The 22103-nt window shown below is 42.5% G+C and overlaps 2 protein-coding genes across 3 annotated transcripts in view; one reads left to right on the top strand and one right to left on the bottom strand.

Annotated features, from left to right (window-relative positions):
* The window catches only part of GALNT7 (polypeptide N-acetylgalactosaminyltransferase 7), a 155008-nt gene extending 134180 nt beyond the window's left edge, over positions 1-20828 (bottom strand). Inside the window, exon 1 of one of the 2 annotated variants that reach the window (XM_003823418.7) lies at positions 20536-20828. In XM_003823418.7, the coding sequence (XP_003823466.3) occupies positions 20536-20661 (126 nt within the window). In that variant the 5' untranslated portion in view covers positions 20662-20828. The remainder of the gene's footprint in view (positions 1-20535) is intronic. The other variant, XM_008977069.5, reaches the window with a different exon arrangement.
* LOC103786936 (atherin-like) overlaps positions 17661-22103 on the top strand; it is a 133898-nt gene continuing 129455 nt past the window's right edge. Inside the window, exons 1-2 of the mRNA XM_063603997.1 lie at positions 17661-19930; positions 21384-21535. Coding sequence (XP_063460067.1) covers positions 19507-19930; positions 21384-21415 — 456 coding nt within the window. The 5' untranslated portion in view covers positions 17661-19506 and the 3' untranslated portion in view covers positions 21416-21535. The remainder of the gene's footprint in view (positions 19931-21383; positions 21536-22103) is intronic.

Below are 22103 nucleotides of genomic sequence, written 5' to 3'. Positions count from 1 at the left end.
GTGTTTTCGGTGCATACTTTTATTAGACTAATTTAATTTTAAAGCACTTCATTCAATCTTGCCTATGCAGAAAAATTTATCCAACTAATAGACACAATATGGCTCTAGTGCTTGCAAAATGTTCTTGGAAGTATATTTGATTTGGAGGAACTATTTTGATATTTCCATGATATGAAATGAGTTTCCAATAACTGAAACATAATTCATACACTGGACATCTATTTCTATATGAATAGAAATCTAATATGGGTTATACTTAAAACCATTTGACTCATAACTGGAGTCAAGGAACCACTTAACATTGGGGTTTCCTGCATAAAAGAAATTCCTAAACATAAATACTTAGCAGATTCATCAGGCTCTGTGGCAATGTAGCAAGATGGAGGTGACTGCCAAGCAGGGGTTGTTCTAGGAAACCTATTTTAACTATCAGTAGAATTTTTCTTTAATTGTGAAATACACCGTAAACAGAAATCTTTTTTGATAAATAACCGCAAGATCAGTGAGAGGTGCTCAGATGGAAAACAATATGGGGAGCATAAGTGCTGATATGAGTGTAAGATGATCACATGAGCACCTCAAGTTTGAGGATTGAGAATGAACTGCAGGTCTCACCGGGGTTCACGACCAGGGAGACGATGAGTATTTGTAAACCAAACAAAAACCACTGGAACACTTTAACCTCTCCCTCGAGGGCAGTAAGGCCAGGGGCTACTCAGCAGCGGACAGGGGAATAATATAAAGTAGGGTGTGTCTGCTGTTGAGGAGTTTAGGAACCAACTGGGGAAACAGCCACATGCTAAAGAGCATTACCATCAGTCATAATCAGGAACTTTGCTGAGGTCAGATATATTGGTATGGACTCAAGTGGTCAGGAAAATCTTCAGAGAACAGGTAGATCCTGAACTGATCTTGAAGGATGGTAAGATTTACACAGCTGGATGATACCATGCTGCACATGAACATGTAAGGAAGGCCTCAAGGCAGAATTCAGCGAGCAGAGGCAGCCAGATTCCTCCCCTCAAGACAGGTCCATCTGTCCACAGCGCTTTCTCTTCTCTCAGGACACTAAAGTTCTTTAAAGAAAACTGGATGTTCTTTAAAAACTGGATCAGTGACCAGGTCAGTTTGTGAAAGATATGCTAAAATGCTGAAGTTTTTTTTCTATAGTACTTTTCAAAGCTTTTAACATACCAATGTACGCCGTGAAATCTCTGAGGGGGTGATACAATATGCAACACTTATCAACCTTACTGGCCCAAAACCCCTGTTTAAAGTAATGCCTGCTAATACACCTTGGTTCATAGAACACAGTTCAGAAAGTGCTACTTGGTGGTAATGAATCCCACCTGAAAAGGTAGGCTCTGCAGTCAGCAGAACTCTAGTTGTTACCTACAAGACCAAGTGACCTTGGGCAAGGTAATTTAACTTCTCTAAGCCACAAATTTCCTCAACTGTAAAATGTCAGAAGATTAAATTAAGAATGTAAACATACCTAAGAGTTCAGTATAAGTTACTTATTAGTACTTGATGCTCAATTTTCAGACTAGAATTTTGGCTCCCCACATGGGTGAGGAGTGACTGTGCTGACCTGTTGTATTAGCATATAAGTATAAATAAATGCATAATGTCTGTATGTATTTAAGATGCAAAGACATAGAAAAGAAGAGCCCTATCACCTCAGAGTGAAATAAGTGTAGTCCAACTATGCAATGACTAAAAGAAAAGGTATTGTTTTAATTTTTACATATTCATAATATGAAGGAAAATGAGAAAATCCTGGAGTGGCTGAGTTGCATCAGGAGAAAGAAAAGAGAAATTATGCTTCACGACACACAGACTACAGGAGTAGACTAATAAACAAAATTAAGAAACCAATATTTTTATTAAACCTCATATTTAACCCCATGGCAGTGACTTAAATTTCTTAATACTAACTCACTAGGCAGAAGTTTAAAAGCCTTAGAGTGCTTTAAAGTCCACAACTTTAAGTTATGAACTATGTTGGGGTAAAGAACAGGGAAGAGATAGTGAAATAAGTAACTGCCACAAAATAGTTGCTCTTCTAGTGATGGCTTCTGTTTCTCTTCATTTAATTGCTGGTTTTGCCAGAAAGCACTCCAAGTTTCAGCAATCTTAATAGACCATCTTATAAAATTCAAAATCATGCCTTGGTTTTTTTCAAGGGCAGGTGAAAAAATTTTGCAAATGTGGTGTATATGACAATTTCAGATCTGTAATTCCCAGTACACAGGTTTTTTTTTTCTAATGTCCTCTTTCCTTAAACCATCTCAATACTAAAATGACCAGATGGTTAAAAAAAAATTACAAATCTATACATATCCTAAAAACAATTAAAATATTTCTACAGTGAAATTAAAAAAGCAATCCACAGAGTTTATTTATACTGTGGACTATGTCTATGTATAGTACATATATTTAGGCAAGAAATACACCAATAGATAATGATAATTATCTTTGGATAGGATGGGTTGTAGATAATTTTGTTTCTTACTTGCTTTAACTTTGTAATATTTTCTACAATGAACATACATTCTTTTTTTCTTAATGTAAATGTATTTTAAAAGTAAGTAGGCCGGGTGCGGTGGCTCACACCTGTAATTCCAGCACTTTGGGCGGCCGAGGCGGGTGGATCACGAGGTCAGGAGATCGAGACCATCCTGGCCAACATGGCAAAACCCTGTCTCTACTACAAATATTAAAAAATTAGCTGAGCATGGTGGTATGCACCTGTAATGCCAGCTACTCGTGAGAGTAAGGCAGGAGAACCAGGGAGTTGGAGGTTGCAGTGAGCCAAGATTGCACCACAGCACTCCAGCCTGGTGACAGAGCAAGACTCCATCTCAAAAAAAAAAAAGTAAGTAAACAATAATATTTTCCTCTTTCCCCATTTGAGAACCCTGTTCATTTAAGGATATAACTTTTAAGGCAAAAGTCTAAAAGTCCAGGAGAAAAGACAATATTCAGCCCTCCTTCACTTATAATTCAAAATAATGAATTCATAATAAGTTTGCAGAACTTAAGTATTTTCATTTTTAAAGCACTCTTGAAACTATGTACAAATTATGGTGCTCATCCAAGAAGAGGGAACAGAAGGAAGGAAAAACAGTATGTATAAAAGTGCAAGTTAAACCCAGCCATAGAAGCTCTGATAAACCTATCTAAAGGAAGCACAAGAACATTGCTATGAAGTTGATTTTATGTCTACTTTACAGATGAGGAAAAGGAAGCTCTCAGAAAGTAAATCACTCGGCGAAACTCACTAACGCTATTAACAGTGATTGCACCAGCATTTTAACCCATGTCAGAGTCCATGTGTACTTTTACTATATAATGATGTCAGCTTTTATTTTTAATCTGCCAGCTGCCACCTTGTCCTTGGGGAGCTATATGTTTCACAATAAGGAAAATTACACATCAATATAATTTCTCTAGAACATTTAGTATTCATAAGGATTAATGTTCATGGTTATCAACGCAATTTTTTTTTAAAAATAGACCCACTCATCCTTCAGACTCCCCAACCCCAAGACAAATGATTGGCTTAAGCCATGACCTTGTACTATATAGCAGGCCCCTCCTCCTTTTATGTGGCACATACTTATCTTCTTCCTACACCTTAAAGTTCACTCTCCTTGCCCTATGCCCAAGCTCTCATAAGGAATACCATAATCAAGTTGAATGTAATTTCCCTAGGAATCTTTCAAATTGATTAAGGATGTGTTTGAGTTTTTCAAAATCTCAATGAGACAGTGACAAGAAAACATCACTAGGATAGCAGCTTATCCCAAAACCATAAGATTGCTAAATCTCTTGAACCTAAATAATGCTTATTTATCTCTTTCTTGACTAGCACACGGTTCATACAAACTGTAGACTCTAAGATGTATACAAGGAAATTAAAAAAACAAAACAAAACACACTTTCCCAGCAGCACAGATTTAACCCCCACTACTTCCTGGTAACTTGTTACAATACAAAGTTCTGAATTTAGTATTCCTAAACTATAAGTCCTTTTTGCTTGTGCTAAATATCTACTACATTTTAATTCATTATACTGCCTGGGACAGGAAGCATTTAAGCAGTATTATAAAATAAGAAATGCAGTACCTGTATTATTTTAAGAATAAGGGATTTCTCTCAATCAAGTATGATAGTAATTAAAACCCTAAATTATACTAGCTTCTTTTCCCCAAAAGGAATTTTTCCACTTTTTTTTGTTTTTGAGAATCATTGATCTTCTTCACTCCCAGTAGTAAGTTAAGCATCTAAGAGACACTGTCCTTTCAAGATTCCACATGCCACCCAGTGCACCATTTACTCTGTACATATACTTAACATGGGCTGTCCATGCTGCTACACACTTTCACAGAGTAGTGAAAAGAATTCAGTGAACCTGAGTCTTCTCTGGGCAAAGCAAAGGTGATTTCTGACTGATAACAAGCAAACTGAAACAGATCAAATTTCTCATGCATTTTGCTTCATGACAAACCTATCAAAGCACGGTGATTTTTGTTTTGCTTTTTTACTTTTTTGGTTGTCAGTCAGCTGTTACCAATGTATTTTTTAATGTACACATGTAAAATCCTAAATAAAGACAAACAGGAATATCAGTACTGGTCCATGGATTTAAGAAATTAGGTAAATTAATATGTATCTAAATGGATAGTACCAGAAATAAATCAGGAACCTGACTTAAGAAGGCACTGTATATGTTCTGATCTTTTTTACCACTTAAATATGGTTATCATGTAAAACTGTGGCAAGTGGCCCAATGCTCATAGACAGCTGACAAGAAGTAATGGGGATGGAGTGAAGCAGATTGAAACATCAGTGTTCAACTTTCATAATATTAATATTTCAAAGTACCGAAAACCCTCTCCTAAATCAGTTTTTTTTACATTATCAGGAAGTTGTTCCATATAGTAATTTAAATTTGATTTGATTTTCATCACTGCATATATAAGGCAATTTTAAATTAAGCCCACGTCTCCCCCTCCCCCTCCTCCTCCCTCTCCCTCTCCCTGGTCTCCCTCTGATGCCGAGCTCCCTCTCCCTGGTCTCCCTCTGATGCCGAGCCGAGGCTGGACAGTACTGCCGCCATCTCGACCCACTGCAGCCTCCCTGCCTGATTCTCCTGCCTCAGCCTGCAGAGTGCCTGGGATTGCAGGCGGGCGCCGCCATGCCTGACTGGTTTTCGTATTTCTTGGTGGAGACGGGGTTTCACCGTGTTGGCCGGGCTGGTCTCCAGCTCCTGACCGCGAGTGATCTGCCAGCCTCGGCCTCCCGAGGTGCAGGGATTGCAGACGGAGTCTCGCTCACTCAGTGCTCAATGTTGGCCCAGGCTGGAGTGCAGTGGCGTGATCTCGGCTTGCTACAACCTCCACCTCCCAGCCGCCTGCCTTGGCCTCCCAAAGTGCCGAGATTGCAGCCTCTGCCCGGCCGCCACCCCGTCTAGGAAGTGAGGAGCGTCTCTGCCTGGCGGCCCATCGTCTGGGATGTGAGGAGCCCCTCTGCCCCGCCGCCCAGTCTGGGAAGTGAGGAGCGCCTCTTCCCGGCCGCCATCCTGTCTAGGAAGTGAGGAGCGTCTCCGCCCGGCCGCCCATCGTCTGGGATATGGGGAGTGCCTCTGCCCCGCCGACCCGTCTGAGATGTGAAGAGCGCCTCTGCCCGGCCGCGACCCCGTCTGGGAGGAGAGGAGCGTCTCTGCCTGGCCGCCCCATCTGAGAAGTGAGGAGCCCCTCTGCCCGGCAGCCGCCCCGTCTGGGAAGTGATGAGCGTCTCCGCCCGGCAGCCGCCCGGTCCGGGAGGTGGGGGGCAGTCCCCGCCCAGCCAGCCGCCCCGTCCGGGAGGTGGGGGACAGTCCCCGCCTGGCCAGCCGCCCCGTCCGGGAGGTGGGGGGCAGACCCCGCCCGGCCGCCGCCCCGTCTGGGAGGTGGGGGGCGCCTCTGCCCGGCCGCCCCGTCTGGGAGGTGTACCCAACAGCTCATTGAGAATGGGCCATGATGACGATGGCGGTTTTGTCAAATAGAAAAGGGGGAAATGTGGAGAAAAGAAAGAGAGATCAGATTGTTACTGTGTCTGTGTAGAAAGAAGTAGACATAGGAGACTCCATTTTGTTCTGTACTAAGAAAAATTCTTCTGCCTTGGGGGGGAAAAAAAAATTAAGCCCACGTCAACCCAGGAAAATTTGCAGTCCTTTGACAGAAAGGAGCCTTGTGCCAGAAAACCCAATCCCTAATCTTTCTCCCATTCCTGCTCAATCACTGATCTTTACATTTCATCATTCATCCCTCTCAAGACCTGTGGTATTTCAAAGGATATAACAGCCTCTTAATGCAGCTTTAAAAAAAAAAAAAAAAAAAGTGCAGCATGTGAGAGGAATAGTGGGAGGGGGTGCACAGAGATGACACAGAGAACACATTTTTTTTTTAAAGTTCCATTATCTCTAATTTTAGAAATGAAATTTTATTTTCTCATTATCACTGGCTCAAGAGTTAAAGGTTCGGTTACCTTTTACCTTTAATTAAAAAGTATCAGGTACACAGAGAAAAAGCAGTGTGTGTGTGTGTGTGTGTGTGTGTGTGTGTGTATGTGTATTATGAGTAACCTGCTAGCCTCATCATTCAAAGGTTTATCTTTAATTTAAAAGAATCAGGTACATAGAGGAAAAGCTGTGTGTGTGTGTGTGTGTGTGTGTGTGTGTGTATTATGAGTAACCTACTAGCCTCATCATTCAGAGGCAACACGCTGTTGTGTCTGTGTGTGTGTGTGTGTATTAAGAGTAACCTGCTAGCCTCATCATTTGGGGCAACACGCTGTGTGTGTGTGTGTGTGTGTGTGTGTGTGTGTGTGTGTGTATTATGAGTAACCTGCTTGCCTCATCATTCAGAGGCAACACGCTGTGTGCCCACATGGCAAGTTTACTTTTTCTAGCTATCTGCAGTCAATAAAATATACAACTGACATTTTTTATCCTTAAAATAATCATTCTTACTTTTAGCACCCACTGGAACCCAAAAGAAACTGACCAATGAATCACTCAAATTCCAGGCCTCATAATCAGAGAAAGGAATCCACTGTTCCAAGGGAGAAAAAAATAGATTGTAGTTATTTTTAAAAAGAATTAAAGGAATAGTAGGAAAAGTATCTCAATTCACCAGAAAACAAAAATACTGAACAAATGTATATTACTTTTGCTGTTACCTTAAGTTTTCTAATTTTCTATATTTAAAAAAGCATCTATTCCTTCACTGACACTTACAACTTCCTTTTAGTTATTCTTTCTGCATTTATAAATGCAGAATCATAAATCATTACACAAGACATGTTATGTTTAAACATAAGTACCTGTCACTTAAGCTAAAGAAGCAGATGTAAATAAGAATAAATGTTTCAAGCCATTCATTTATCTTTAGGAAGTGATTTTTGCCAACATATAAGAAAGATTTTAACATTTACTTTTATCTTACTGTTACCAGTTAACAGAGCGGTGGTCAAGGATGATAACTGCTTCTTACAAAACATGATTTTACCACTGTGAAACTATTAGACTCTCTGGCTGTGATTCGCTTTCCATTTAGTCATAGTGTATAGGCTGATCAAACAAGAGTGGCTGTACTCTTCTTGCAGTCATAATTAATGGAAAGTAAGACGAAGCCACATTCATTAAAACCTTCCGATTTTCAAATAGGACACTGGGAAAAATAATATGAGAATGACCATACAGTATATACGTATTTTGACCAATACTTGGATGATACCGGCAGTTCCTTTCTCAGGCTAAGCAAACAGCAGGACCTGGTATTTTCAGCTTTATTATGTCTGTAGGTGATTCCACTCTTCAAAATTTTCAAAGTTAACAACTGTGCTTTCACGTACCCTACATTTATTTTAAAATAGAAGTGTTACATGTGCCATGATTTAGAGTCTAAATGTTAGCTATAAGAAGAGGAATAGAGTTATCTTAATTTCATACAGAAAATGTATTTCTTTAAAATACCAAGGTATTTAAAAATCATCCTTTCTTAGTATATTTTTAGAATAGAGAATTTTAGAAAATTATTTACTAAAGTATTTTTTTCTCTACTACCATGATCTCCCTGGACTGTAAGCAAATTTATTTTCACTGATCACTAAAAGGGAAACATTCTCCAGCCTCTTTGACGAACACTGGACTTAGAATTTCCTCTGAGGCCATCACACAGGGAGCAACAGTTAATGAAACTGCAGGCCTGTATATCCCCATTCCAGCAATCTTTTGCTTAAATGTTCAAATATAATTATATATTTTAAGTGATAAAAATTTCCAATCTTGACAGTAATCTTTTAGTTTAAGAACATCTACCACAGTAGAAAAATCTGCATGTGTAAAGTAATAAAATTTCAGTCATTTCTATTCCATTACTCTAAAAAGCACTTTGTAGTCATTTATTCTGTACCATAATTGAGAGCTTATTTGCCAAAAATCTAATGGATTTTTAAAATTCATTTTAAATCATCCTGGCAAGAACTAGCAGATTTTTGAACAGGGGTGTTTAAACACTTCCTTTCAAACGAAGATGTAAAACTCTGCAAACAGATTGTAAAGGCACAGCACACCTTGCTGTATTTGAGATTAAAAGATTAAATCTGTTGGATTAGGCAATAAGAAACACAGTGATCAAATTGTCTAATAAAAATTGCATGGCAAAATACTGAACTGCCAGAAGAAAACTACCAGGAGAAGGGTAAAGATTTAAGTCTTCTCAAGTAAGCACAATCGAAACCTATATCCAATGAGACAAACATTTTAGAAAATATCTAAGACAAGTTTTGAAATGGCTATGCAAAGTATACCTTTGACTTCCAGGTACACAGGCTTTCATTAACAAAGAACTGGGCAGGTGCAGTGGCTCACGCCTGTAATCCCAGCACTTTGGGAGACCAAGGCAGGCGGATCACCTGAGGTCAGAAGTTCGAGACCAGTCTGGCCAACATGGTGAAACCCCATCTCTACTAAAAATACAAAAATTAGCTGGGCATGGTTGTGGGCGCCTGTAATCCCAGCTACTCAGGAGGCTGAGGCAGGAGAATTGCTTGAACCTGGGAAGCAGAGGTTGCAGTGAGTCGAGATTGTGCCATTGCACTCTGGCCTGCATGACAACAGTGAAACTCCATCTCAAAAAAAAAAAAAAAAGGAACTCCAATATGATGAAATATATTGCATGGTAAATTTTTCTAGGCAAATAATTTCTTTTACAAATATGTGTTTTTCATAACAGCATTAAACAATCAAGCAAAAAAAAACTTAATTGACTTAACGTAATTAGACTGTTCCTGTCATTTTAAAAATGTTTATATAAATGACCATAACCTATAAATCTAAACAGATTTGGAATCTTCCTATAATGATGCTATTTTCACATTTTCCATTTCTAAATATCATTACTCAGATATCTTTTATATATCCTGGCAAAATGACACTTGCATGACTCACTTAAGTATACTGATAGTTTTAATTTATGCTAGGGTTGTAAGGGAACTATTTTTGTGATAATAAATGTTAATAAAAAGTATATAAAATATTTACTTCAAATCTACAGAATAAAAAATTTGAAGTACAGCAGTAAGTACTGACAAGAACTTCTAGAGAACTTCACGCATCATGACTTAAGGACTTCTTTTTTGCAATGTACAACTGTAACTTACTGTTCTTTTTTTTGTTTTGTTTTCTATTTAGGCTTTCTAAGGAATATATTTTTTAAAAACCAAATTCTCACAGACACATAAAGATACTACATTGATATTTTCATGATATCACTTCTCTACAAGTGTTAATTCTTAAAATTCTGTGAAATGGTTCAAAGGGGTCTCTTCATACTACATTAGGAATTGAAACTATTGTTTTACTTTAATAACTAGAATCAATGGGTTGGTTTTAAATCAAGGGTTCCACTTGTAGAAGGAGTTAGGCATTTGCACAGTTGAAAAAGCTACTTGCAAACCTTGCTCACATTAAAGAATATCTTATCAGGTTTGGTTTGTTTGTTTTATAAGCGACAAGGTCTTGCTATATTGCCCAGGCTTCTAGCCTCAAGCAATCCTCCAGGCTCAGGCTCCCAAAATGCTAGGATTATAAGCATGAGCCACCACACCTGGCTGATGTTTCTATTAAAAGGAAAACTAAAAGTTAAAGGAGAATTATTAATACAAACAGTTTAATAAATAAAAATGCTGACATACCCAACTTCTGATAAGAGTGAACTCGCTCCAAAAAAGTTTTGGCAATTTCTCAGTTACTGCCTATTTAAGATATACTTACATAATAAATAATACCATTTCTTTTTATAAGATACCAGCGAATACACAGTTTTCATAGGAAGCATAGCTTTACCAGTGAATACACAGTTTTCATAGTAAACAGCTATGCATAAAAAATAATTTCATAAAGGTAACTACAAATGCCAAAATTACACTTAAGCCAGATAATCACTGAGCATGTTAAGTTTACTACTGAAGACAGTAGCATACCTCTTGAGGCTCAGATGTATTCCTAAACCCAGGGAATTGGTAAAAATTAAAATTAAAAAATGACTAGGTCATCTACTCTATTCTCATACAAAATGGTTTCCGATAGTATGTGACTTAATTTTAACTCACCCAGTTTAAAATATTCTTGGTAATAACAGATTCCTATTGCTTAGAAGCCTATTCGCAGACTAGTTGGTATTGATATAATACTATAGTTAATTGTACCTTCTAGATTTGGGAAACCAGGCTGCTCTGCACCAATTCTATAAACCTAATTAGATAATGTAAAGTTAAATTTTTCCTCAAGTTTCAGTGTACCAGTTCTTGTATTCAGTGAAGTGAATCAGGTCTCCCTGTCGGCATGTTTAAATGCTTCTTGGGAGTGATGCTTGAAAATGCTTCGAAGGCTGGGGAGCCCAGAAGGGAATTTATAATGGTGCAGAAATGAGAACATTTCTCATTTGGAAATATTCAGGATTCTTAGCAAATTAAGCAACTGAAAGTTAGCTCTTCCCTTTCCAAAAAGACATAGGCCCTAGGTGACTGCAGTTCATGTTGTCTCAGTGTTGCTTTCAGGATCACAGGGCTGAACTATAATTTAATGATAAACCTCATTTTTAAAAACTAAGAGTATTGAAATGCTGAGCATACATTTTCTCTACGCTGAGAATAGCATAGTTTTGCTATTGTTTTTTTAATATCCTTCAGTCAAATTAATGTACTAAAAACTAAAAATTGCCTAATGTTCTCAGAATAAAATTTATTTTCCAACTTTAAATATTAAATTGGTTTTCTAGTCACAGCTTTTCAAATCACCGGATTTCAGACATGAGTAAAAAAAGACTAATATGTGTTGCAATATCTATCTTATATAGTATTATATATGATCACAACTAAAATATATATACATAGGTGTCTGTGCGTGCACACACACACACATACACACACACACACACACACACACACAGACTTGTGGGTAGGGAGAGGTGGAAAGGCACATAAAGTTATGGTAGCCCAGATATAACCAAAAATGGGTTAAGTTCCTCTTTGATAGTTACAGTTCTCTAATAAAACTTTTTCTCTATTTGTATTTTTCCCATAGTGAAGATGACTCTTCATGACCTGAACTTCTTTATCATCTGAACCAGTTTTTCTGGGCCACAATATTTACTGAGATGCTAATGATGATGCTGCTGTAGTCCCTCTCTAGACCAAAGTACTACTGGTTAGGTTAGCAGGCAGGAAATGCTTCCACAGCCACTTGTTTCAGCTTTCATTCTAATCAGTTCTCAAATATTTTAACATTTGAATTTGTTGATGGCCCTGTCCTTAAAGAAATTATTTTTGCTCACGGTTAGGCAATATTGTCTAAGTCATTTTACTTCTGTCTATGCCTTCTTTCATCTCTCCCCACCAACCTCCTAGAGCCTAAAAGAAGGCATTTTCCATGTTTCTTCTTAATACACACATTTTTCTCCTCCATCCACACAGGCTCCTTTAACTTACCAACCCACTCCCTGTGCTTCAGACACCACCCTCTGGCCAATGAAATGCATCCACTTCTGATTCCATTCTGAGCTCCATCGACCTGGTTAAGACACCTTCACTTGACTGACCTGTGTTCTATAAAATACTATATGCCAAACCAAACCAAATTTTTCATTTTCATTTTGCAGCCCCTAAATCTATATAACCTCTAGACAGGCACTCCTCAAAGCATGATCCCTGGACCAGCAGCATCAGCATCCCCGGGGAACTAGTTAGAAATGCAAATTATCTGCTCTACCCTAAATCTACTCAATCAGAAATTCTGGGGATGGGGCCAAGTAATCCGTTTTCTCACACCCTCTAGGTGACTCCGAAGCCTAAAGAAGTTTGAGAGCCAGTGCTTTAGACAGCTGTATTCCTTCTAAAGGCATCAACATCCTTTCCTTTACCATCAAGAATGATTCCTCCTCCCACTGGGCAATTCTATTATACTTCCATAATCTCTTCCTCTGTATTCAGTTTCTAGGTCCTTCTCCTTAGTTTAAGCTTCATTATATCCTTCGGACATAATTCTCTCCTCACTAAAATCTAGCTTGCACTGTTTCCAGATTATTCCTTATAGCCCAGCTCTGACCATTCAAAGTCTTTCATGGCTCAGATTCTATTTATCTTTCTAGAGTCCTCTCTTCCATTCCACCCCTCTCCAACCCAATTTTCAGCCATGTAGTCCCCAGGATTGGTCACAGTTATTTATGCTGTTGCACACAGTCTCCTCTGTCCTCATCTCTCCAGCATGTCTTTTTATAAGACAAGCTCTCTGACAGCATCCAGTCCCATACACTAGATGCTCCTTTCTCTGTGCTCCCACAGGACTCAGTGGACTTAACTAATACAGTTTTTGTCTTACCCAGCACAATTGTTTACTTGTGCATCTGGCCCACAAACTGTGGCCAAAAAGGGTTATTACTCATTTTATTTATCTAGGAAAATGCACTTTAAGCAAGACATCCATATAATTTACCATCCAACCCAGGACACTTCTGAGAGTGAAAGGATAATGGCTAATGGGCAGCAAATGTAAACTAAAACAAATAATCACCCTAATAACAGACCACAGGAGCCACACACCCCCATCATCTGAGTCCTGACTACATCTTCAAGCTCATCCCATACTGTACTCCCTCCAAACTCAACAAACTCCAGCCATACTGGCTTCAAATACTCCAGCCTCATTCCAACCTCAGGAATTTTGCACTTCTGTTCCCTCTGCCTGGAATGCTTTTCCGCCAGATTTGCATGATAGTCTTACACTTACTCCTGAAGACTCTGCTCTGGCCATCACCTTCCCTGACATTCCCTGAGTGGTCCCTTCCACCCCATTCTCTTTCTTTTTGTTTTTAATTTTTTTTTTTTTGAGATGGAGTCTCGTTTTGTTGCCCAGGCTTGAGTGCAGTGGCGCGAGCTCCACTTACTGCAACCTCCGCCTCCTGGCTTCAAGCAATTCTCCTGCCTCAGCCTCCTGAGTAGCTGGGATTACAGGGGTGTGCTACCATGCCTGGCTAATTTTTGTATTTTTAGTAGAGACAGGGTTTCACCATGTTGGCCAGGCTGGTCTCAAACTCCGGACCTCAAGTGATTCGCCTGCCTAGGCCTCCCAAAGCACTGGGATTACAAGCATGAACCACCGCACCAGCCTCCCATTCTCTTTCATATTACCATGTACAGATGTTCCTCGACTTACCAGGGATTACACCCTGCAACAAACCCACTGTAAACTTGAAGAATCATAAGACATCTTAAGTCCAGATGTGCTCAGACTTATGACAGGGTTACACACCGATAAACCCATTGAAAAGTCAAAAATCGTAAGCTGAATCATGGTAAGTCAGGGACCATCTATATTGTCTTCAGTGTTTATCTGAAATTACCCAGCTAGCGTCTACATATCCACCTTTTAATGTAGCCCATGTGTACTTGTCTGTGTTGTTAAAAACTGTAGTGCAAGATCAGAGAGCACAGCTCTGAAGTTAGAACACCTAAGATTGAATCCTGGCTCTACAATTAATTAAGTGAATAAACTTGGACAAAGAGTTCACCTCTCTATACCACGACAGTCTCATCTATAAAGTTGGGATTCCATCGGACTTGCAATAGAGGGTGGTTGTTACAAATAAACAACCAAATACATGTAGAATATGTATTAGGCCCAAAGTAAGGATTCAATATATGTAAACTATTATTGTTGCTGTTATTACTGAAATCTTTAATTTAGTTACTTTTCAGATTGTACATTCATTCTTCAGGAATGAGAATCGAAATTCAAAATATGAACAAAGACAATTATCTAGTTAGGAGCTGAATAATCACAGTCATTTTCCTTCATTCAATAGCTACTCAAATCTTGCTGACCAACTTTTTTAATAACTCGTTAGAATTTCCACATATTCTGTTTACAGATGGCTCAAGCTCAGAATTTTGCTTTTCATTCGTGAATTATTTTCTCTCTTCCTCTTTCTCCAATTTACTATTGTCTAACAGTTTATACAGGAACCCAAATCGTATCTCACACGTTATCTCCCATCCCATGCAACCAGCCTAAGTCACAAAATAGACTGCTGTTCAAAAGTTTTCATTCTCTCTTTACTAGTAACTGTGCATTCCCCAAAGGCCATTTTAAGCCTTCTCCACCTACTGGTTTGACTACTGATGAAACATATCCTTGTGACAGTTCTTGTATTATTTCTTTACATTGCTACTGGATTAAGCAATAGCTCTCCCCACCCCCAACTAGATTGTGAGAGCAGGAACTCCCACTTCAGGTGTTATCAGTATTCTTCATGAGGTCTTAGGGAGGGGAGGATGGGGACGGGGGAGGGGCAAGCAGGTGGTAACAGGGCTGATGCCTGACCTCACATAGACCACTGGATGGAAAACATTTCCACAGAAGTGATAAATACAACAATTCTTAGGAATTCGCCAAACATTTCCGAAATGTTCAGACCTATGTGGGAGACATAAATGGATGTACCTTAGTTTCTTTGAAAAATATTTAATATGTGCCTTCCATAAAATTAGCACCAGGAAAGATGGAGGAAATACTCAACAAACAGGAAACATGAACCCTGCCTTCAAAGGGCACATGGTCAGTGGCTGGAAGCCTTGTTTGGTTTAGAGGACACTTTAGGAAACATGAAAGCTTCTGATTATCAACCTAGAAAAAAATGTAGATGTATGCAAAAGTTCTGCATTAATTTCAGGAAGTCTATAAACCCCAGACTTCTCAGACTTGGTGATGTGATATTTTTAATCATTATTATGTGTGGGGGGAGAAGGGGGATGGGACACTGAAAACAGCAAAGGAAACAAAAACCAATCCTAAGGTGTATAGCCTGGGAAACTGAGAGAACAGTGACCACTTAAGACACTACACTTTCACTAAGTGATAGCTCCATCCCTAATAGTATAAACAGAGCTTCCATTTGAAGTACAATCTCATGTTCAAGGGCAGAATTTTTCAGGTTACAACTGATCATCACTGAGATAAAATGGCTTTGGTAAGGTGGAACTTGACTGCCAGGGTAATCAATTCAGCCACTAATCCTCATTTAAACTATATTCCTTTCAAACCTGTTAGCTTGCCTATCACATAAAACCTCTTGGCCTAGTAGTTCCTGAATTAGTCCTATTACATACACCCTGAACCTAAGTGGCATTAATGACTTGACTAAAGTTGCATTTGCATATCCAGAGAGTCATTAGTTTACACACAGCTTCTCACCAGTACTGAATGTTTTAATGCAGGGGTCCCCAACCCTGGGTCATGGAGCATAAACCCTATTGTGAGCTGCATGCAAGGGATCCGGGTTGCACACTCCTTATGAGAATCTAATACCTAATGATCTGAGGCAGAACAGTTTCATCCCCAAACCATCCCCCACCCAACCCAACTCCCCCAGTCTGTGGAATAATTGTCTTTGACAAGACCAGTCCCTGGTGCTAAAAAGGTGGGGGACTGCTGTTTTAATGGATCTGTCAACATTTCCTTTAAAAACCTTTATTTTCAGAGGCTTATGGGTCAACTGTAGACAGTCACTCAGGGCTAAAACCTGGGATAAATGGTGTTAGTCTGGGACATAATTTATTTAATTAAAGGAACTTTCTGTGCTTTGCAAGTCCAAGCAGATAATCTTAATAAATGCTGACCTTAAAATATCCAGAGGACAAAGATAAAAAAAGAAAAAGCTTCCCATAATCATAAAATACAATACAAGAAGGTATACATTTTGCTTTGAGAACTTTCCATAATGAAACAAATAATCTATCATCCTAGGCCTCCTGACACCTTCACTACCATATCCAATAGCCAAATCCTGATGCCTTTGCATCTTTAGGAGCTCTTGAATCAATTTATTTTTTTCTATCTCTACCACCGCCCTGCCAATCTAAGCAAGGATTATGTCCCACCTGAATAATGACGACCCCCACCAGGACTCCTGCTACCTGTTCTATAGACAAATACATACTTTCTGTAGGCAGCCAGAGTGATCTTTTCAAAACACAAATCCACTCTTCCCTACTTAAAATCTTTCAACGGCTTCTCACCGCACTTAAGATCTCCTCCTTAGCATGGACTACGAGACCCATGCTTTCCTGTGTGGCATCATTCTACTTGTCACTCTCCACGTTCCAACAATATTTATCTCCTAGTTTCTCACTATTTCACTCATGCTACCTCCTGCCTCAGGACCTTTGCCCAAATGCTCCTTCTCAAGAATGCTGCCACCCACTTCCAGATTAACTACTTTTCTTGAAATGTTCAGATTTCGCCTCAAAAGTCAGAGTAGGCAGCTAGGCAGACATGAGCAGGGCAGGAAAGGCCCCCCACCACCAGGAATGTCAGGCAGCCATCAGGTGATGGTCAGGCCGTTGTTAAACTGTCTCTCTGAAATAATAACTGGTCGCGCCAACACCATGGAAAGGCAGTCTCCCATTAGATAGAAAACACCTAAAGCTGGTTATCAGCAGGTTCCCACTAAGATCTCAGGAGTTGGGCAAGTGGGCTCCAGCATGTGCACTAATAGGCAAAATGGCAGCTTTTAACTAGTATATGCCCTTCCTCTAGGAAGGCTCAAATTGTAAGGGAAAAATGCCTCAAGTGAGCATGAGTAAAACTTCAGTAAACACACTGCATGCAGCCCCTCCCCGCTGCTGGCAGGCCACTGCGCATGCAGACAACCCACCCCAAGGGAAGAATCACGGGAGAAGAAACGCAAACCCTGGAATCATGCCAATGTATAAAACCCCAAGTCCAGGGTCAGACGAGGTACTTGGATTTCTCAAGTAGCCCACATGGCCTTCTTCAAAGTGTACTTCCTTCCGTTCCTGCTCTAAAGCTTTTTAATACTCTCACTCCTGCTCAAAAATTTGCCTCGGTCTCTCACTCTGCCTTATGCCCCTCCAATAAATTCTTTCCCACAGGAGGTAAGAATCGAGTTGCTTCAGACCTGTATGGATTTGCTACTGCTAACAGTCATTTCTTCAAGTAAGGCTTTTATGACCAAATTCCTCCATTTTCTTGCCCCCTATGGTTTTCACTATGAAAGCAGTAGCACAATTTTTATTTATATATTTATCGAGGTTTGATTGCTGTGTGGTTTTTACAAGATCCATGAGATTAAGGACAAGGAGTATTTCCTTAACAACTAGTACCATGCCTGGTATATAATTGGCACTCAAAAATGTTCAAATACATCAATATTTAAAATCACACAACAGAATATGATCAGAAATGTAAGGTCATTTTTCACATCATTCACTTCAGAGAAAGGGCAAGAGGCCCAGAGATGGGAAGGAAATAAGAAACATGTTTCTTTTGTCTTGACTCCACAGGTGGACAGACCTAAAACAAGGAAATAGTGCAGATGAGGAAGGACCATCCCAAGTTGTCAAGGCTGTAACAGAATTTAGTGTCTGACATATTCATAGTTCAAGACAAAAAGTGGCACAGGGTGAATGGAGCCACAGGTACAAGCTTGCTGGAGTAGAGGCAGAACCCATACCTGGTAAACTGGATCGTTCAGGCTATGTAAAGGGATCCAAAAAAGTCCATGTGTAGATCAGCATTAAAGAGAAGCAGAGATCTCACCATGGGTGGAATATATGCAATAGTCATCGAAGTAAAAGAACCACAAGGGGGAGGAGAAACTCAGGAGTCAGAATCCTCCCTACAGGCTTTGTCCTTCTAGCACTGTACCTTAAAAGCTCCTAGGTTAGTCTTTATTAAAGGAAGGCAATAATCCCTTATTTATGCTCTTATTATTTATAAGCTACACTTTAAATTGCTTGTATTACTATTTACCTGGGAAGCCAATAAAAGGGTCTTTCTTGCTCTTCTGATACCTAAGCATTCCTCTTAATGTTAATTATGTTAAGTCTTTAAAATCTACCTTTTGTTTTTGACAAATGACAGAAATTACACTGGATCCACTGAGAAACTTTATCAAGTACACTGAAACAAACAAAAAATCAAGATATCATCACCATATAGTATTGAAATGGGCATTATGGCCCATCCTTTATTTGCACTAATAAAATATTCCACGAGTTGGCAAGTGATGCTGATGTTCCGCCACCTCTTTAAAAGATCATCAGAAGGGCGGGACATTCTGAACCTAGCTAGTTTTGTCAGTTTTTCGTCAGTTTCTCTACCAGAAAATAGGGGGTTAAACATTTCTAGCTACATGTAAAAAGCCATTTGATGACTTAAAACAAATATCCTCAATTGCAATATTCAGTTATCCTTTGTCAATAAGTCATATTGAGAGCAAAATTATAAAAAGATCACCATCACTCCATGAGCTGAGAAGCTTAAAACCGCAAATGTACTGAAAAGGAAAACTGATACTTTTTATTACCATCAATTTAGATGACTTAGATGGGAATCTATCCCAGATATTACAAAGGGATTCCACTGCTGTAGAGACTTCAAATACTAAAACTTTCAGATTACATCTAATCTCATGATATAGGCGAAGAGCTGATAATGGGATCTCCTCCTAGGATTCTTACTCTTGAAAGGACGCCACAAGCCTTTTTGCCCAACTTCCTGATGCTAACTTTCCAGAAGGAAAGTTAAATAAACATGACATAGAAGCGATGCTCATCACACTTGCAAAAAGCACTTTACAACAGAGAGAGCGACTCGACTCCTCCTGCAGCCCCGCCGCCTCGGCGGTCGTGAGCCCCTCATACCCTCTCCTACCCCCACTGGCAGCCGGCCCAGTTGGCTGTCCCGGCGGGGAGGAGGAAGCAGGTGGTGCAACGGTTCATCCGGGGGGAAGCAGGTCAGGGTCGGGGGCGAGGCCGGTGCGTGCCGCCCGCTGCCGGGTCAGGGAAGCCGCAGTGCCCGCGGTCCCTTCCCCGCGCGGCGCGGCTCCGGGTAACTAATGTTCCGAGGCGCCTGACTAAACCCTCCAAATCCAAGGAATGTCAGCGCTAACACTCGCGCCCTGGGCGGCAGACAAATGCGTCCCAGCGGAGCCGCCGCGAGCTCCGCGCCGCCGCTCCCCTCGGCGTCGGCCTGAGCTAGCCGGCAGCCGGCGCGGGGCGGCCGGGCGCCGACACAAGTTAGTTTTCCGGCCCAAGCAGCCCTGCCGCAGCCAAGGAAGAGGAACTGCTCCTCTTCCCCCGGACAGCGCCCGAGCACTGCCAGAGCAGGGGCTTCCCCAGGCGCTGAGGGCTGGGGGCGGCGGGCGGGCGAGGCGGGGCGGGGACGCCCCTCCGCCATCTCCGGCCAACCGCCCCTCCCTCGCCCACGGACGCGAGGGGGACCGGCGGTCCGGGCGAGGCCTCGGCCGCGCATCGCACCCCGGCTCCCCGCCGCCGGAGTTGAGGGGGAGGCGCGCTCTCCGTAAGAGCCGGAGGCGGGGCGCCATCGCCCTCCCACTCCCTGGCGGGCGGGCCGGGGGAGCCCGGGGCTGCGAACACCCCCAGACGGGCGACTGCGGGAGCGGAGGCTGGACCAAGGGGCCTGGTCCACCGGACCAGCGGTGGCGGCATCGGCATCTCGCCTCCTTCAGGCCTGCACGCGCCACAGGCCGCAGCCTGGACCAACCCCGCGTCCCCGGGCCGTGAGCGCTGCGGTCCCGGCCCCCCAGAGCGGGACGCCGGGCGGCCGCGGCCCCCCGGACCCGGCTCTCCGCCCGCTCCGCCCGCAGTCCCGGCGCGGAGAGCGGCCGCCCGAGCCGCTGCCGCGGCAGCGCGGGTGTCGGCGGCGGAGCCCGGGGCGGGGAAGAGCGGAGGAAGGGGCGGCGAGGGGGCGGGCCGGCGGCGGCCAGGGAGGTCGGAGTGCGCGGGGCTCGGCACCCCCTCGGCCCGCGCTGCGCCAGCACCACCTGCGGAGCTGCGGTGCCCACGCCGTGCCGCGACCCCGCCGCCCCCTGCTCCCTCCACACGCGGGCAAACAAAACAAGTTGCCGGTCGCTGCCGCCGGAGGGGGCCGGGCGGGTCACTCACCCTCATCCTGCTCAGCGGGCTTGGGTCGTCCGGCCGCGGGGTCAGGGAAGACCAGAGGACCACTAGCCCCAGGAAGCTTCCCACCACTAGCAAACTGCGTAAGATGAACCCAATCTTCAGCCTCATCTTCCTCCGGCGGCGAGAGACTCACAGCCCGGCGCAGCCGCCGCCACCGCTCTCCCCTCCCTCCTTCCCCCTCCTCCGGCTCTCCTCCTCCTCTTTCCCCCACCCCTACCGCTACGGCTGCCGCCCTCTCCGCTGCCTGCCCTTTCCAGCTCCAGATCCGGAACTCCCCTCGGCTACACCTTTCCCCGGGCTCTTCCCTCCGCTCCTCCCCGTGGCCCCCTCCCCTCTGGCGGCCACCGCAGAGCTCCGACTGACCCGTGTGCCTCGCTCTGCCAGGCTGCCTTCCTCTCTACCTGCCCCCTTCCAGATCCGCAGTCCCCTGCTCTCCACGCGAGCCCCCTTCACAGTCCCTGCTACCTTGTAACTAACTTGCACTTTCCCCGAGTCCGGTTCTTAGCCTTTGCCCTGCAGCTCAGCTCCTTAAAGCTTTCAGATCCCCAAACTTTTATTGTAATTATGGACCATAACTCCGTCCTTAACGCCTGTGCCCTCCGGGATCCCCTGGCCCGCCGCCCCCTCCGTTGGACCTGGAGTCGCTCTCGTCTGCACCTCTCCCTTAGACCCACTTCCCTGAGCCCCTTGTCGAGAGGCTTTCAGGAAGCCAACCAGGAAGTGGGACTACCGCTGCTGCTGCAGCAGCTCCACGTGGCTGATTTATAGCTGAAGGGTTTTTTTTTTTCCTTCTTATTGATTGTTCTTGCTTTTTCACACGGCTCCTTAAGGTGGTGAATTTGTAACCGAAAGGCCCAGGTGAGATGTGCAAATATCACTGGATTGGAGGAGCTCACTTGGAAAGCCAGTATTCCTCCTGAGCTAATGAAAAGAAAGGCTGTCGTCTTATGCCAAAAGCAATACCAACCTTGTTCACGGGCTGGTAAGTTTCAAATCCAAGGACCACGGATTTCAACTCCACCCTCATTGCGTCCCTCAGATCTGATTTTTGCCACTTGATTTCTGCTTTTCAAACGCCTTTTCTGCCTGTGTTACCTAAATTACACAGTAAAGGATATTGGCAAGTGTTTAGCCAAATGCCCCACCCTGAGGAAATAATTTTCCTGCCCATATCTCCCAATAAAGATGTCTATGCCTTTATAGCAGAATGTATGTAATTACATTATCAGTGTACTATACCCTAAACTGCTAATTTAAATTTAAGTCGAACAAAACGTTTTAAGATTTTATCCTAAGTTTTTGGGGTTTTTTTTCTTTTCTTTTCTTTTTTTTTTTTTGAGACGGAGTCTCTCGCTCCTACCCAGGCTGGAGTAGGGTGCAGTGGTGCGATCTTGGCTCACCGCAACCTCCACCTCCCGGGTTCAAGCAATTCTCCTGCCTCAGCCTCCCCAGTAGCTGGGACTACAAGTGCACACCGCCACACCCGGCTAATTTTTTTTTTTTTTGTGTTTTAGTAGAGACGAGGTTTCATGGTGTTGCCCAGGCTGGTC

The sequence above is a fragment of the Pan paniscus genome, chromosome 3 (assembly GCF_029289425.2).
Source record: "Pan paniscus chromosome 3, NHGRI_mPanPan1-v2.0_pri, whole genome shotgun sequence".
Lineage (NCBI taxonomy): Eukaryota > Metazoa > Chordata > Mammalia > Primates > Hominidae > Pan > Pan paniscus.
This window is presented reverse-complemented; position numbering and strand designations above follow the sequence as displayed.